General features: G+C 40.8%; 1 protein-coding gene across 1 annotated transcript; it reads right to left on the bottom strand.

Annotated features, from left to right (window-relative positions):
- Positions 1 to 1,156: 1,156 nt before the first annotated feature.
- Positions 1,157 to 15,119, bottom strand: LOC104129842 (melanotransferrin-like). Its single transcript, XM_035898407.1, has 17 exons — positions 15,068 to 15,119; positions 12,464 to 12,627; positions 11,234 to 11,333; positions 10,030 to 10,206; positions 9,366 to 9,528; positions 9,195 to 9,259; positions 8,385 to 8,542; positions 7,094 to 7,280; positions 6,776 to 6,924; positions 6,462 to 6,552; positions 6,084 to 6,152; positions 5,603 to 5,785; positions 5,159 to 5,315; positions 4,312 to 4,394; positions 2,910 to 3,094; positions 2,338 to 2,524; positions 1,157 to 1,305 (listed from the first exon to the last, which is right to left on the bottom strand). The coding sequence occupies exons 1-17, from the start codon at positions 15,117 to 15,119 to the stop codon at positions 1,247 to 1,249; spliced, it is 2,229 nt and encodes a 742-aa protein (XP_035754300.1). The 3' UTR covers positions 1,157 to 1,246.
- Between the last annotated feature and the right edge of the window lie 2,796 nt (positions 15,120 to 17,915).

Genomic DNA, 17,915 nt, shown 5'->3' on the forward strand with positions numbered 1-17,915 from the left:
GTCCAATGTAGCGGAGTCAACCACTTCCCTGGGGAGATTACTCCAATGGTCGACTGTTCTCATGGTGAAAAATTTCCCTCTCATGTCCAATTGGAATCTCCCCAAGAGTAACTTGTGTCCATTCCCCCTTGTCCTCTCTATGTGACTCCTTGTGAAAAGGGAAATGAAAAGGGGGAGGAGAGGGGCGACTGTAAACCAAAGAACAGGAAGGACAAGCTAGGCATGGAACAAACTGTTTAAAACCAGGTATTCTTAGCAGTGCATTTTACTTAAAGTAAAGAGTACTTTACTGCTGCCTCACTTTGTTGTTTTTGGTGGAGGGGTTTTCAGTGTTTTGTCCTTTATATGGCAGATACGTTGACTTTATTGCAGCTGGCCTCTCTTAACCATTTGCATCTCATTTATTGCTAGCTGAGGTTGATACAACTGCAATACATGTAGCAGGGACTGGAAAGTTTTGGGTGAAGAATTTGTAAATTATTTTTTTTTAAATTAAAAATCTTAACCTTGCCTGGTTCAGGGTGCATGGGAGCAGAAGGTGATAACACTCGTGCAAACTGAAATGAGCCCAGCCCGTGAAGAGCCATCCACTCTACATCTTGATCCACTAACAGGCAAAACGAATACCTTACACGTTCTGTTCAAAAGACTTCATGTCACATTCAGGCAGTTTCTGCTTGTAGAACCAATGCTGTTTAATTGATAAATCATATTTTGACACTTCATAGAATCATAGATTCAAAGCATTGAAGTACTATAAAGTAATGGTTGGAGGTTTTGACAAGGATGAATATCCATCGCTTTCCTTTACCCTAAGGCTGCAAGCATCTAGTTCTGCTGGCTATTAGATGCCCTAATACATTAATTAGTGAGAAAAAAAAGTTTTGATTTACTGGTATAAATCCTTAGTTAAAAAGCAAACACATTCTTCCCAGTTAAAAGCAAAAAAGACTAACGATTCTGATAGCAACTACATATACAACCTATAGCATATATGTGTATTCAGCAAGGACTATCTCTCTAGCTGCAACCAAAGCCATGGATACAGGAGGACAGTGCTGCACCTATCAAAATGTCACTTGATTATTTTTTTTTTTGCATGGAAACAGTGTATAAGACAAGCAAGGCAAACTGCTACCGACTAACCTGTGCCACTCATGACAGTCTGTATTTTAGTCCATGGTATTGGCCCTGCTATTTCCACAAAAATGCCAATTTCTCCATAGTAGTTGTACAGAATTGCTGATCATAGTTCTGTGCTGTAGGTTATGCAGACTGGCCTGTGCTCTTCCATGTGATGCAACGCTCCGAACAAGAAAGGGGTGACATATGAGTAATATTACATTATCATAAACATAAAATCTGCTTTAAAAAAAAGAAAAAAAAGACAAGAGTATTCGGCATACATTTCTAGAGATGACTGTTTCCTTGCTGATTTCTTTGGACAGGTTGAACTTGCATATTTCCTTGTTTTCAACATTGATGGCGGTGCATGTGCCTTGCAAAGCCTCTGTATTAGCTGTCAGTTCGATGAGGATGCACAGATATCCTGTTTGCAGAAGTCTAAGATGCCTACAAACAAGTAAGAAAGTACATACTTAAAGATGCTATCAGCTTTAAAAATAAATTCTTCAGATACTATTCACCAAAATAGCAGAATAGAAGTAAATTTCCCCCTTTGAATTTTAGCTCTTTAGCAACTTAGACTCACAGAAGTCTAACTTACTGTGTAATCTTCATTTACTTCAGTACAGATTTTCAGATCCCAAAACAGCTTGACCCTGGCTCATAGACAGTTTCAGTTTTTGTGATAGCTAAATGCAGGCTTCATACAGCTCTCAGTGGAGAATAATGAAAAACCCATCCCTTAAGTTTATAAAGGTTTTGATCTTGAGTTCTCTAGTGCACTCTTTTTAGAAAAGGAAAATATTTAACTTATTTTGAGGTTAATTCAAGAATTAAATATAAATTTCTTATCTTTTTCCCAAGTTTGTCATATCCAAAAGAACATTATATTCCCTTTTCCCAGAACTGAAGGGAACTGAAGGGAAAAATTTCAGAGTGGGAGTAAACCAGTACAATTTCAATAACCTCCCATTTGTTCTAAAATGTATTGGTTATTCTGTTCCTGCAAAGCTCCAGGCTCAGTGCTTTTGGAGAGGAATTGTAAGAGGCTCTAAAGGAGCTCCAAACACAGAACTACTTGGAAAATTATTACTAACAGGATTATGCAGAACATACTTCTCCATTCAGACTAAACAAAAGGGCAATAGCTCTGCACAGAAGGCTTCCTGCTTTGCAGTTTTCTCTAACTCAAAATTCAGAACTTGACTTCACCTGCAGGTGTACAGTTAAACACTGATTCTGCCAGCTGAAAGAAAGACGCTCCAAGAATTTCCTGATAGCTCATGTGACTTGCATGAACAAGGTACTGAGTAGTATCTTTGAAAAGCAGATCATTTTCACCATACTTCCATGACTGAAACAGCTGGAATTCAGAATCCAGTTTGCTTCCCAGCGATTCCTAAACAGAAAATAAATAAATTACACAGCTTGGTTCATAAATAGCAAGGTTAAGCTGGTGACCCTTAGCTTCATAGCAAGATCTAGTAGAAAAAAGGTTCCACTTTCACCTAGCACTTTCCTTATCTGTACAAAAAGATGCAGTTTTGCAGTGGCTTATTTTTCAGCAAAAGTATGACCACTGTGGAATGGCAACTGGTGCCAAAATGCCCCTTCAGAGAATCCAAATAATTATTTCCTCAATCTCCATGCACATTCTTAATTCTTTCATACTGGACCTGAAGGCACCTTTTATATTTAGTATAGAAAGTTTTTGATCTTGAAAGGGGTTTTAGCAGTCGTACATAACAAGTGCTAACATGCTATTTCCCTGTTATCTGCCTTACCTGGGATTTCATTAGAAAATCATAGATCTTAGTGACAGTGACTGGTCGAGTCATGACTGTGCTAGGGGGAATGGGGCCAAGGTTACAGCCTGCCCATTCTGTGACTGCAGCACGTGTTCCATCCGGACACAACAGTTCAAAGTCAATAGGGGTATAACCTTTTGCCCAACCAGAGCTGTCCAGATCTGAAAGAAGATGAAGTGAAAGCAAATAATTTTAAAAAATGAAACTAGGAGACAGGGTGAATCTCATGCAAGATGTTAGTTTAGTTAAGATGTTCAAAACAAATGCAGCATGCTACGTGGTCATTTATTAGGAACAGGGTAGTGTTTTCACTGGGGAAACAGGTCAGTGAACTTAAGCTGCACCTATCAACTAAAAACTAGAGTAATATCAAGGCATACGAACAGCTTATCATGCCTCATTTTCATCTGTAATCAGATCGCTGTCTGAAAACAAAGCAATTCAGCCTGCACATCCCTTGTGTACCCAAAGAAACTGCTCATTGCTGCATGAATTCCTGTGGGTTTCCAGGACCTTATACCTCCACTTGATTTTAGACTCCTCGCTTAGAGAAGTCTCTTCTGTTACTAAAATTGCCTAAATTAGAATTTTGGTGTGCTTTATTAGACTGAACATGATGGGGGTTCCCATTCTCTTCACCTCTATGAAAAGGCAGCATATTTTGGCTGTTAGAGCAGCAGGCATAATTTAAGAAATGGAGGGGATTTAAGCAACTGTAACCAAAACGATTTTCATCAGCAAAATCCAATTGCTAGGCTGCTGCAAAGATCAGTATTTCCCAGAGGAATTTAAACATTTCACAGTGTAGTAACGCTGTTGTTTTAGAAACTGTGAAAGGCAAAATAATTTGCGGCATTTTTACCTATTAAGCTATTTGGACTGTTTATTCCGTAAGTTCCTGTGAAACAACATGAGGAGGTTGCTGTGTCATGATGAAGCCCTAGAACATCTCCCAGCATAAACAGCCCACAGTATTGCCCTTATCTGCCACTTCCATTCTTGAAACTGATTAAAAATAACAGGTACATGCACTATGGCTGCCTATGGGAGAAAGCCTGGTGGGAAAGGTCACTCGCTTTTTAAAGCTTTGAGCTTTCCAAAAATTAGTGTGATCTCCAAGGACAATTACCACCCCAACACACACCTTGGTCTTTGCACTCTTTGCACATCCTTCCCCTTTCCCCTCTAAAACTGAACTTTGAGCTTTACTGGAACACCTACATGCAGGAAGGTTCTTGCAATTTTCTAGTCACAAACAAAATTTCATGGACCTAGATTAAACCTGTGAAAGATGATCCTCATGAGTGATAGTCACTGTGTGGGAAGTAACTGATGCGAATGAACATTCTCAAAGGAAAAGAGAATAGCTGCATCTCACTCTCTATGTTCTGGAGTAGGTTAGAGTGTTCCAGGAAAGCTACATCTCCAAAGCTTCTTCCACTGGGATTGCCAACTAGACACCTAGTGCAGAAAAAAACCAAAAAGTTATCAGAGACAGCCACTACATGATGACTGACGTTTGGGCAGTCATCTGAAGCTAAAACAGGAGTAGCTGGAAGTATCCCCTTCATCTGTAATGACTTAGTGGTTATATGGAACAAGTCAGTGATGTCAGTATAGACCGTAGTGGATAGTGTTCGCATATTTGACAAGACAATCCCTTTCATCCCTCAAAGTGGCTCCCAAGTCAAAGTTGTGGCACAAAGTCCACACAGCCCCACCTGTGCCTAGCCAGGAAAGAGAATGTAATTCAACTAAATGCATTACATATGTTCTATAACAGTGCTTTCACCTTTAATACTCTTCTCTGCCTCTGCTTCAACTATGTTTTTTCTTAAATCTCTCCAGTCTATTTAATTACCTCTTGTACCCTACACTGCTTCTTATCGCATCACCTCTGCTCTCTGACCTTATAACTATCTTTCATCCCTTCTCTTTGAGTCAGTACCAATGCTCTAAGCCTTACATGTTTGGAAGCATTGTCTTGCTCTGGAAATGGTTTCATGACTGTTTTAAATCACCAAGACAGCTGAACATCCCATAGCAACTGCAACCAGAACAAAATACATACTAGCAAAAGTTTATACAGCCAGTTGCTTAAAAAAAAAACAAACAAAAAAACAAACAAAAAAAACCCACACACAAACTCCAGAGAAAGCCATCAGCAAAATAATAAGCCAATTCTGGCTCTCGCTCTGCATTTCTGACTCTGACAAAAGGCTTACCTGAGTGCTCCCATATTGCCATAGTAACGTTCGTTGTGACTTGCAGCACATCTGCTAGATACTCGAGCCCCTTCCACCTCACTGCCTCCAACGCACACCTTGCACAGGTTTCCATCTGCTCCTGGCATGCAGCCCTTCCAAAAGTAATTCTGATAAACTGAGTGAAGACAACTGAGGTGAGATTAGGTCAAGGTATTCCAAAGCCTCTTCACACATAGGAAAAGACAGGAATGGAATTCCATCCCAACATCTAGCAAGAAGAGGGCTAAATAGCATGAAGTATCACACACAGTGTGATAGGAGGAAGAACTGCTTCAACACCCTCTAAGACTGCAACCACCACTTGCTGGTCAAATCCTCCTGGCCCCGTCTCCATTTTACTCCCAAATTTGGGGCTTCAGATTTCCATGGTCTAGTCAATAGATAACCCAGAGCAGCCCTTACCAGAGCCAATGTCACAGTTCTCAGTATCATTCTCCAGAGCTCCCACTGTGTATCTGGAAAGCAGTAACCATCCTCCGGGACTATACAGGTGACTGTGGCAGGATCGCCTTCCCCTAAGGTTACGCATGTTAATCTGTTTGGCATTTTTCTTAGCCAGTGCAACAGCATAAACTGGTGGCAGTGCTATAAAACAATGACAACAACCAGTTATACCAAGGCTATTAGGTGTTGCAGACAAGTACAGCCCCCCCTCTTCCCTCCCTCATTCCATCATGATACCTTCAGTTACAGTAGAGGATCTGCATTCTTTGCTTAGCCACAAAGCTCTTGTCCTAGCAGCCCGGCATTATCTGTAGAGCTCCTACAGAACATGCACAGCAATTTCTTTCCCAAACCAACATGCAGATGCATTCCTACATAAATCCTACAGGCAGCTTCAGGAAAATCTAAGCCTTCTGCCTTCTCAAAGTTGTCCTGTTACCTTTGCGTTTAAGATGAATTAGTTTCCCTGTTTCCTCTGTGCTCTTAGCAGCTGGGTCACAATCTCCCCCTGGAGAGGAGAGACAACCATTAAGGACCTTGTGACTGCTGTCATTCTTATTACATGCCAGCACCCCATCAAAAATCTTGCAATCCTCTTGAGCCACATCAGCATCTCTGTCCCTTTTACAGAAGAGATATAACAAACAGCCAGACCAAATGCTAGAGCCAGTTAGTGGAAGAGCTGGGAAGAGTATTTGGACATATATATTGATTCCTGCTTCCACCATAAAACATCACAAATGGCAGAAATTTAACTATATTTTTAATGGTACTGTTTTGATTCCCTCCCTTATGCTAAGGTCACATGAGAACTTACCATAACATTCGGCAGCTACAGGCACCAAACCACACCTCCCTGCAATGTAGACATGCGTTGCATCCAGGGTGACTGCATCAGCCTCACTACTCTGCCAAGAGCATTACAGAAAATAACAAAACCAACGTTTGCATAAATTGTGTAACCAAGCAGCTGTACTTCCCCGCTGGCTGGAAATTCCCCTGCATAAACTCCCTCTCATTCCCACTGGTTCCTCTAGTGTACAAGCTGGTTTTCCTATTGTTCAGCTCAGGCAAGGACATACACACCCTGTGCGGTCTTATCATGTCCTCTGACCAAAGGGAGTCTCCTACCTTGATCATTTCAATGCATTTGGTCATGGAAGTTGCTTGGACACAGACCAGTGGGTAGGATTTGATGCTCAGTGCCCACTCCTCACATTTGCGAAGTTCAGCGTCACTGATGCAGCACCAACGCACAACACTGTTGTCCAAAGAGCTCCCTGCATTAGAAGGAAGGAGCACAGTGAGATCATGTCACCTATACACCAATCTGTTCTTTGTTAAGGGGATGTTTAGGTCTATGCACTTCTGCCTAGCAAGGAGGAATAACATGGAAAGAGAACTTTTTCTTCCCTTTACTTAGCTACAGTCCTCTGGAAGGCTTCTTACCTTCATGGCCTAGTCCCTTAAGGAGAGCTATATAGTCCAGACCAAGGACATAGGCAATTTCTAGCTGCTCCTCAAGAAGCTGCAGGTGTTGAGTAGCATCCCGGAACAGTAGGTTCTTTCCCCCGAAGGGTGATGAAGTGAAGAGTTCAAACCTGGCTCTTTCCTTTCCTTTTCGCCCGAAAAGGCGCTAGGACAAGAACAACACTTTTAATTGCAACAAATCTGCTCATCCTCCCAGTAACAGGCAGCCTCATCTTCCTCACCCTTCATATCAATGGTTTGTAACATAGCACTCAGTTCCATCACACTGGGACAAAGCCCACAGACACCGCAGCGAGTGGATGGTTCCAGTCCTAAAAGCATTACGTGATTTACTTTTCTGAAGAATTTTTTCCCATCTTAGTTATTCAAATTTATTGGGCTGTGCTCAATGTCTCCTACCCTGGAAAAGCAACTGAGGGAGTATAGCTGAGTGAGAAATATTTGTGATAAAGATCAGTGCAGTAAAGGGGTGCAAGATATCTTGTGCTTTATGATGGGGAAGTACCATGTGCAAAATAGCTCTGTTCTGCCTGATGGTACTGGAAGAGAAGAAAGCACTGAGAAGCGTACTAGGAGCACTGCTGCATAGTCATTGCTATGCATGGGGGAACACAGCTAAGATAGATACATGTTTATAAGTAAGTGCACTGACAAAGGCATATGAAGATCTCTCAATAAAGAAGAGATTTTGTACAACTGCTATCTACCAGACTCTGTGTGACAGCACAACCCAGCCCACTGGGTTGAATTATTTGCTGTCTGCTGGGCTATTTTAAAGGCCAGATAGCTTCATAAATTCTTTAAATTTGCATTTAAATATGCATTTCAGGTTCAGCTTCAAATAGATTCCTGGATGTCAAGGTAACAGATACTATTTATAAGTTGAGAAAAGGAGGGGAACAAAGGTGAACCCTGCCTGAACCTAGGTACCTCCCTCAGCTATGTAAGATTCACCTAAGTTCCAGGGCAGGATGAACACCATTAGCCATTTTCCAGCTTGGATGTTATGGCATCTTCCCCTTCTTCACTTATTTATTTCCACCCTGCTACAGAAGAACACTTTACAGAGAAGTAAAAACCTTCTTCCAGAAGCCAATACAGGATCCTTCCCCAGAACAACCAATTTTCAGTCCTTTTTCACACTAACTATAAATTTCTCAAGAAAGCAAGCAAACTGGGTGGTAATCTCCACAAAAAGATGGAAGACAAGCCTGTGTCTGGAGATATACAGCTTATAATATCCACTCACTTGGATCATGGCAAGAAATTTGTTGGTAATCTTCTGGAAGTTGTGGCGTGTGATGATGCCACGGCCAGGCCCCTTGCCCAAGTTACAGGTGCTGTATTCAGTCAGCTCAGCTGTAGTCCCATCAGGACATAAGAGTTCAAAGTCCTGTTGTTCTGACTCTGAAACAACAGGACACTCATGAATCTATGAAGTGAGACATGACTTCACAGCAGGCACAGAGATGGAAGGTAAAACATTTTTCAGAAGAAGTTGCTCAATGATTATCCAAGCAGCACAGTGTACCAAGCACAACTGAGAAAGCTGTCTCTGATATGCTCTTCTCTTAACAGACAGGGAACTGAGCTGTAGGTACTCCAATATACTCTTTAAACTGTACCCCTGTAAATACGTTTGTTTAAAATACTTACCCACAAATACTACTGCTAATCACCTTCAAAAACATCAATTCAGAGCTCAACTGAGTTTAAAAATACAAACCAGTTTAAAAATACACTTTAGCTGCTTAATACACTGAATTTTCAAAGGAATCTTATAACTCAGGCAATGCAAATACTGACAGCTGCATCAGAGACTTTAGGGTAAAGAAATCACCTGTATAAACATATCTGTGTGCTCCCATTCTAAGAATCTCCTGTGAGCAATTGTTGCTCACTTACTCTTTCCTTTTCTGTTTCTTTCTGACTTGTGTGGAGAGCCAAGAAATACCACTGAACTGCTTGCAGGGACTGAATTTTCCCTGGATATACCCCAACTCCCATGCAGGAAAGAACACAGCCAGAGGTTAAAAGGAATCTGAGTTTTTAGGATTACCTGTGGCACTCATAATTGCTAGATGATCTAAAAAGGCAACATCTGCCACTCCATTCTTCAAGCACCTGCAGGAAGACAAATGCCATCCTATTGACATGTCACCTGGCTTGTCCTCCCTCACAAGTTCTCTTTCCCCAAAGGTAAGTTCAGTGCAAGTGTCACAGAGCTCACCTGAAGGCTCCCTCAGAGTCATAGAAAGGTTCATTACTGCTTGTCTCACAGAAGTGGTTCTTGTCCCTGACATAGGATTTTTGTCCTTGGCAGAGTGCGCACAGTCGAGGAGCAGCAACACCAACCCCAGGGATGCAACTTGCATTGAAATACTCACTGATTACTGCAGATATAGGGGAAAAAAAAAAAAAAAAAACCACCAACAAAAAGAAAGCAAGAAAGTCAAGTGGGGAAAAATGGAAGAAAGAAAAGGGGCCAAACATATTATGGGCATAACTAGGACTATGGTGCTTTAAAAAAAAATAAATAAATCAGCAAATGTAGCTTCATTGTCTACATTTCAAATTTGAAACATTTGCTGGAAACAAAATCATCAAATTTAGTTTGGTTGAAACCATCCTTGTGCTGGCTAGATACTGCAAAAATTTGTTTCTTGTTGCATACAAAACACAAAGATTTCCTGTTTTGATAACAATTCTGCTGCTTTGAGATCACTAGAAAAGTTTTGAAGCGAGATAAAAGCCAGCATCAAAAACACTGCAAGAAGATATCTCATCCACAAAGTCCTTCAGTTTCCATGCAGCTCAGTTCAATCTACACCTGCTTGCATTTCACTCACTTTTGCTGAGGGCAGAGACATAGTCCTATGGCTCCTATCACCCACCTTGGCTCAGAGGTTGCGCCTCATCCCAGGAAAGATAATTTCTTGCAAGGAGAAAGCCAAGTGGAATATTCCAGCCTGATGTCCATCTGGCTCCATTGTGGCAGCTGCGCACACCTTGTAGCCTCTGGATATTCAGAGTTCCTCGTTTGGCAGTGGCCACAGCAAACACACAATTTCCTGCAATAGGACAAAATATGTAACAGAAATAACTAAGTCCCAATTCTGCAGCTTCCATCTGTGTACAGGAGTTCAGCCACTCCTGTGAACATAGCTAAGGAAAAAAAGTCTTAGGCATGTGAAACACAGGTACTCATGCCAGGAACTTTATCATATACCGGCTACATGGCACCTTGTCAATCTGAGCGATGCAAGTGATGCACAAAGCAAGAACATAAAAATCTGGTAGAAAAGGCTTACAAGATCATCCAGCTCCATCATCCAATGCAATCACTTCTCAGCAATTTTGAACATTTGTATCACACTGCTTAGGTATTGTAATAGAAAGAACTCCTATTTCTTCTCCTCAGAACATACCACCTGAAACATATCAATCCCACTATGATTTCATGGTTCTGCAGCCAAAACAAAATTCTCTTCTATTCTCATACTGTCCCCTCACTGGTGTCTTCCTACATCCATCTGCTAATTTGGCTTCCTTCTCAGAATCATGTCCCACAAATATTTCCTACTGTATGCTTGACTTTGGCTCAGACTTATTTATTCTTGCCTTATACATCATTCATTGCACAGACTGTCCAGGTCTGCCAGGAATGAAAATTCTCCACCTTATCTTCTTGTCTTTTTAGGTTGAGGAGGAGAGAATTCATGAGAAGCTAATCTTTTAAAGAACCGCTAGTAAATGTTCAGTTACATTAGTAAAGAGTATGGTATAAGAACTGAAACAGATGGAATAAAACCCTTCTTATTCCCTACAGGATGTAGAACTCCAGTGCACTAGTGCTGCAGGCAGGGGTAGATACAGACAGTTTGTCATAGTGACGGTACCACAGACAGAAAGGCCACCAGATACAAAGCACCACTGGTATTTTATTCATCATCACCAAGTTAGTCACCTCCATGCTCCTATAAAGTTAACGAAAATGTATAGATGTTTTTCAAGAATCCTTGAGCTTTGCCTTTCACTGCACAGCAATTTATTAGCCATATCAGAAGCACAGCTTATTCTTTTGCTTTATGAACCTACCTTGATCGTAGATCTCTTTTGCCACCACTGTCAAACCATATAGCTTTACAGCAGAGTAAACATCTCCAGCATCCAAGGAGGCAGCATCTGCTTTATTCACCTTAAAAACAACAGCAAAACCCTCAAAACAAGTGTGTTCACAGGGAAACAGAGCAGCTTCAAGAGCAGAGTTTCTGCCTGAGAAGTAGCAACCAGTGATTTTTACAAGCATTTGCTTTGCTTTTAATTGAATCCCTACTACTAAGCATGGTGAAATGTTACCAGTGAAGGCTGAGTTACCTTCAAAAAATACCAGTTCTTTTCCAGTAACATCCTTTCCCACCTCTTCTTTGGGCCTTCCATTCCAAAACCACAATTCTGATGCCAACTGAAGAGAAAGGCAACCCCTATTTCCTCCTACTGCTCCCCCAAGACCCCAAATACTTCTCAGAGTTCTCCTGGCTGTTATCTTTCCATAATTCAGAAAGTGGAACTGAAGTTTATTAACAAGGGTTACAGTACTGAATGAAAACCCAAAATAAATTATACCCTGAACCAACAAGAAAGGTTTTATTTGTTTTGTTTTCCAAGCCAGATTTGAGCTCCACTGAAGGCAACTGGGACTGAATAAAGATGGAAACTGAAATTCTCTATCCCAAATGAAATTTTAGGTATGTTAATGAAATTATTCTCCAGCAAATGCTTTTCTTCCTTTTTCATTAGTTTTTCAAAGCATTAGATTTTTTCAAAGCATATAGCATTATGAAAATTTCACTTCAGAACTGGTCAATTACATGAGCTTACACATACAAAATGTCTGATGTCTAATATTATTAAAATTAAAAGATTTTGATATGAAAAAATGCACTTTACTTCAGAGAAAACTGTCTAGGGGCTAAAAATAGCAGGGAAGAAAGGGAAGAGAAAATATTCATTATAGTCTGAGTAGGACCAAAACCCACAAGCAAGGGGAATGCTCTGAGTATGTTTTAATTTAGTAGTTTGGTTTTGTCCATTTATATCCAAGCAGCTTTTTACTTATTTCCTGGAGATTGCAAGGGATAATACAGTACATCTAGCAGAACACTCACAGGTTTTAATTCTTGCCTCTCAAGCTACTGTGTACTTTGTCATATATGCAATACCATAATTTCAGCATCGTTTTATTCTCCCATGGAGTCTCTTTACCACTTACTTCTTCAAAGGAGGATTTGAACTCAAAATCAGTTTTAAAATTCTCTGTGAACTCACCCTGATTTTATCAATGCAGTCATATGTATTGTGGGCTCTGATGCAAGAGATCCTAGCAAACGAATTGACAGTAGCAAGGGGCAGCACAGCCATAAGTGCTTTGGACAGTTCAGCACACTTTCTCTGTTCTAGGTCAGAAAGGGTGCACCATCGGAACTTCTTCCCTGTAGGGTCAAAAAAAGAAGTCAAGATTTGTAGGATTTAGTAAAAAAAAACCACACCCCTCAGTTTAAGACCTTATGGAAGAGGGAAGTTATTTTATTTAACTTCACAAGTAAGTTGATTCTGCTCACTTACTTACACTCACATATCCACATGCTTACAGGCATCCAAGAGATGTGCCCAAGCAGTCTTACCAAGATCACTTTTGCCCAACATGGAGGACAATGAATGTTTGCTGTTGAACCTTTACTATGTCTCTTTGCTTCCTCCTGAGTAGCAGCAACAACCTAGTTTTTAGGTAGATTTTTCAAGAATCAAAAATTATTATGGCATGATCTTTTGCCTCAGAATTTCCTTGCTGCATCCTTCATGAATTTTAGGCAAGGTTGCCACCCAAAATGAGGAAACAAATGCAAGGACACCTTTATAGCTATGGTTTGTTTTCTTGTTGGGATAGCAAGAAGAGGAATGGCACTTACAACGTAGGGTAACCTTGTTACCATCTTCCTCTTATCAGATTGAAGTTTTTCTCCTAACAAGCCAACTGTGATGTGACCTTAGAGCACAGACCTTCTACTCTTGATGTAAACACTGCATTCCCCAGGGTTTATCAGTTTTATTGCTGTCAGTTGTGTCCTTGGTATCAATACAGGCCATTCTTTTAACCTTTGCTCTTCAGTTTCTTCTGGTGCTTTCATACACATATATTCCCATGCATAATTTACCAACAGCAATCTTAATATTCCTGTTACAAAGTTCTAGAGAGTTAGACCCAAGCCTGCAAAAGAACAAAAAGTATGGAGGGAGCATGTTGGTAGGGGATCAAGTTGCTTTAGCTTTGTTGAATTTAGTCTTTAGAGAGCGGGTGGTTGTTTTTTTAAACAGGCAGTAACTGGTGTTTCAAGTCCCAGCTGTCTCACATGTAGCACTGAGCTACATGCTGTGTTAGAACAGCATTTCCCACTGAGCGCCGTGCTTTCTGAGAATAGTATTTCCTCCCCATTTTCTTTCCAGACAAGGACTACCTGCTTTTAAATAATAAGACCCACATCAGAGCTCCAGGGTCAGAAAACCTTAGATCAGAGAAGCATGAAAATTTTAAGTTGGAAGAAGTTCACAATTAAATGCTACTTTATAATAGAGTAAACCAAATCCCTCAACCCAGGAAGTGAGGATCTAGGGCTATTTGAAATAACAATGGCAACTCTGTGACTTGGACCTTCTTCTGTTTTTAAACAGTGTACTATCTAAGTGTTGCCTCAGCAATTACAAGTAACTTGCTGCACTTCCCTCAAGATAGAGAGGCTTATCTTCCATGGCAACACCCACCGTGAAAGATAAAAAATAGGTACAATTTGGTTACTGATGATGAAGAATCATGTACTGGGTTGAACAGAGTACTGAATAAGAATTAACAACAAAATCCTTACAATCCTACCTCCTCCAGGCAGGAAGGTAGTAAGAATTATCTTCATTTCTGGATGCCAAACAAAGAGATTAAATAACCTGCACAGGAACACTCTATAAAATCCAAAGAAAAACAGTGCCAGCAGAAAGGAGGAAGATGCAGTTAGAAGTGAAGGAGAAGGTGGAACCTCCTTTACCAGGGGAAGTTGGGGGCTTGGTTAGTTTAAACTGAGTATGAAGCTACATCCCAAGTAGTCCAGACATGCCAACAAAATTTCCTCTTCTGCTTTAGGCTCCAATTATCCCATCTTGGATGTACTATGACTTATTTTGTATTCTTCCTATTAAATGCCTTCTACTCTGAAATATATCGTCATAAACCTCTCAAGAAAATACTATGCATTTAAGGAGGAAAAAAATGATTATTATATATGAAAATAGCATGCAGTTACATAACTTGAGAGAATCTTACACCATGTAATGAAAACCAGGACTGAATGCATAGAAAACACCACATCATCTCTAACATTGTCAATTCCAGATGTTTAAGCATTTGGCTCTCTGGCAGTCTATTAATATTAACAAAAATATTGCCTGGAGTAAATAATGTTTACAATTAAAACATTGAATTTTTTATTTCTTTGAGCATAGTATCAGACATTAGTACTCCAATTGTTTTGACATTAATTCAACGCAATTCAAAAAAGAACTCGTCATGGGTTTAGAAGGGAGCAGCTTGAAATACACGGATTCATTTTGACAGCATTAATAAGTACGCAGATCTCAACTACTCAAAGGAAACAAACCTTCTCTGAATGGCTAAGAAATTAGTGTAACAAGCTGCTTCAAACTAACAGTGTCACCATCTGCCAATGATCAAACAGGAAAAATACAGGCAAATGGAAATCACAGGCACAGTTCTAGCTGCAGCTTCTTTGCACAGAAGAAAACAAACCCAAAGCGTATGTTAGAGTTTGTATCCTGGTAACCCATCCAGAGGTCACCTTTTTCTTTACCTCTCTGCATCAGCCTTACCTGAAGACAGCGAAGTGAAGATGATTAGGACAACTAAAATCACTGTCTTCATGATTACAGCAGTTCAGCAAGGATCTTCTCTCTACCCTGACGCTCTGCCTTCTCATACCAGGAATTCCACAGTGATGACCAAAGCTTCTGGAAGATAACAAAGGGGCTTTAGGCATCAACAAGGATAAACCAAGATTTAAGAAAAACCCCAAACTGCCAGAGGATGGGATGTCCTTGTGTATGCAAAGGAGAAAGGGACAGTGTCTTATTCCTCTCCACAGATGGAAAACATCCATGCATTTTCTGCTCTGTTATGAACAGACACAGGAAGAAACGTAAGCCTCTGCTTTTAAAATAAATTATGCTTCTCCTGTTTCAAAAGGCACCGATATGCTTTCAGGAGATAGGTAAGACTTATATCTGTCTTCCAAAAAAGGTATCTAAAGCTAAGTGAATCATCCAAGCTACTGAACATATCCCTCTACAGAATATTAAAGGATCCTTCTTACCTTATTTTTTGATAATGGTTTACCTATTGAGTAATTTTAAACAAAAAATAATCCTATGCCTCCTTGAGAATTCAGAACAGAACTGTGACACTGTTGACTTTCTTGACTCTCTTCATTCCATTCTGTAACAGTAGTCTCATCCAAGCTGGCTTATTTCCCTGTTTTCTAACAGCCTGTAATACTCCAGGCTACATACATATAGACATATATACATACATATATACATATATACAAATACATATGTATATATATAAATTTATATATAAAAGCAGAAGTGTGCATACTGAACTGATCTAGTGATGCATCAAATATTGCTAATGTGGTTTCATAGTTCCTATTCAGGAAAGAATTGACTATTCCAGAAGTCCTGGAGAAAGACAATACCTTTCCTAGTTTTGTTTTCCTTCTTCATCTTATGAATTTTCTTGGTACTTTCTCTGCTTCCTGTATTTTTGCCAATACTTTTTCCAGATTTCTTTTGTTGCCTTATGTACTCTTCCCTAGTGATTCACAGTCCTTACTCCCCACTTGCTTCTTTTGCATTCATGTACATGGATTCCATTGCTTATCTCTGCGTTTCATAAGTTCCCTCACTAGATCTGCAACATTTGTTGAGGTGTTACATCTCTCACTAATCTGATCACAGGAGTTACATTTCTCACTACCTCCTGCACTTCCTGAACAAACGTTCTCAAGCCCCAGGATCTCCATTCTCTCATCTGCTAAGAGAACAACTGTGGTATTATCCCACGCTTTGACTTGGCTCACCTGTACAGGCCTAACACGGCTCAGTACCCTTTGGGAAGTATGTTTTATTCCTCAGTAGTGCAGTTTATATAATCTTTTGATAGAATATATTATCAGATGTAAAAAAAAAAAAAAAAAAAAAAAAAAAAAAAAGAGTAAGAACAAAACACTTGATAAAAGTAATTTTAAAATAGTTAAAGGTCCACATATTTACTTTTAATTCCAGGGAGAAATAACAGGATCAGGAGAGATCATTAATCAGTCCAGGCAATGCCAGTTAATATACACTATAAACAATTGTGTTTCATTTAACTATACCTTAACCTCTGAATCACTCCTGAATCACTTCTGGGGAAACTTGTCCATCAGGCCCACCGGCAGGGTGCAGTTAGACATCAAAGCTAATGGCTCTTGCAATGCTTGCAGCAAAGCACCTGACAGGATCAAATCCCACCTTCTTTGAGGTTTTACTTCCTGCCAATCCTACCATTATGTTAGCTCAGGATGTATGTATATCCCAACAACTCAGCTAATATTATTACTAAGACATGAGGGCTGCATCTGGATCTCTGCTCAAATTTTACATATTTAAAAGTACAAGGCTTTCCTGTATATATCTAAGATACTTATACAGATACTATGCTGCTGTCTGTGGTGATGTGAAAAAAGCAGAATGACATGAAGGTGTTGCAGACTTCATTTAGGCCTAGTCAGGAAAACAAGTAAACATTAATCACAAATGTAAAGTAATCGGGTCAGCTGAGAGGACCATGTTCTAAAGCACTCGGGGCACAGAAACACAGCAGCAGGGCTCTGCAGTTCTTTTCCTACTGATCCACCCTATGAAACTACTCCCCTACCACCATCAGAAAATGATAATTAGCTGCTTCCCAGTAATGTAGCATCTATGCATCTATCTAGGGATGCACCTAAGAGGGTGGAAACCAAATAATCTCTATAAAATCACCTCTGTGCTGCTAGGATCCAGGTGAGGGACACCAGAGTACGAACAGATGTTACTTCACTACCCTGCCTTGCTTGCAGGAACAGCATTGTGTCTGTCCTGTGTCATGTGTGTGTGTGTCCCCAGTAAAATCCCTGCCCTGACATCCCTGGTGCTCCCATATCTGTGGTCAAGGACTTACCTGCCCTTCAACAGCAACGCTGAGAAACAGCTGAACCCCAACTGCCACATCCTCAACTGCCCAAGCAGCAGTCCTCTCCTCAAACCGTGCTGCCCTTTGGGGAACAGCTTTGTCCCGATACCACAGCCCCTTTGTGGAGCAGCCTTGTCCCCACACCACAGACCCCCAGGGGCAACCCTGCCCCCACACTACATTCCCCGGGAAACGGCCCTGTCCCCACATCATGTCCCCTCAGGAACGGCCCTATCACACATCATGTCCCCTCAGGAACGGCCCTGTCCCCACACCACGTCGCCTCAGGGACGGCCCTCACCACCACCCCCCCCGCTTTGGGTAACAGCCTCGCACCCGTGTCCAACTCCGCATCTCCCCTTGAGGAACGGCCCCGTCCCTACACACCATGTTCCTTCAGGTAACAGCCCCCTCCACCCGCCATCCCGCGGGAGCGCCCCTCTC

This window comes from Egretta garzetta, unplaced genomic scaffold, assembly GCF_000687185.1.
Source record: "Egretta garzetta isolate BGI_Z169 unplaced genomic scaffold, ASM68718v1 scaffold7, whole genome shotgun sequence".
Classification (NCBI taxonomy): domain Eukaryota; kingdom Metazoa; phylum Chordata; class Aves; order Pelecaniformes; family Ardeidae; genus Egretta; species Egretta garzetta.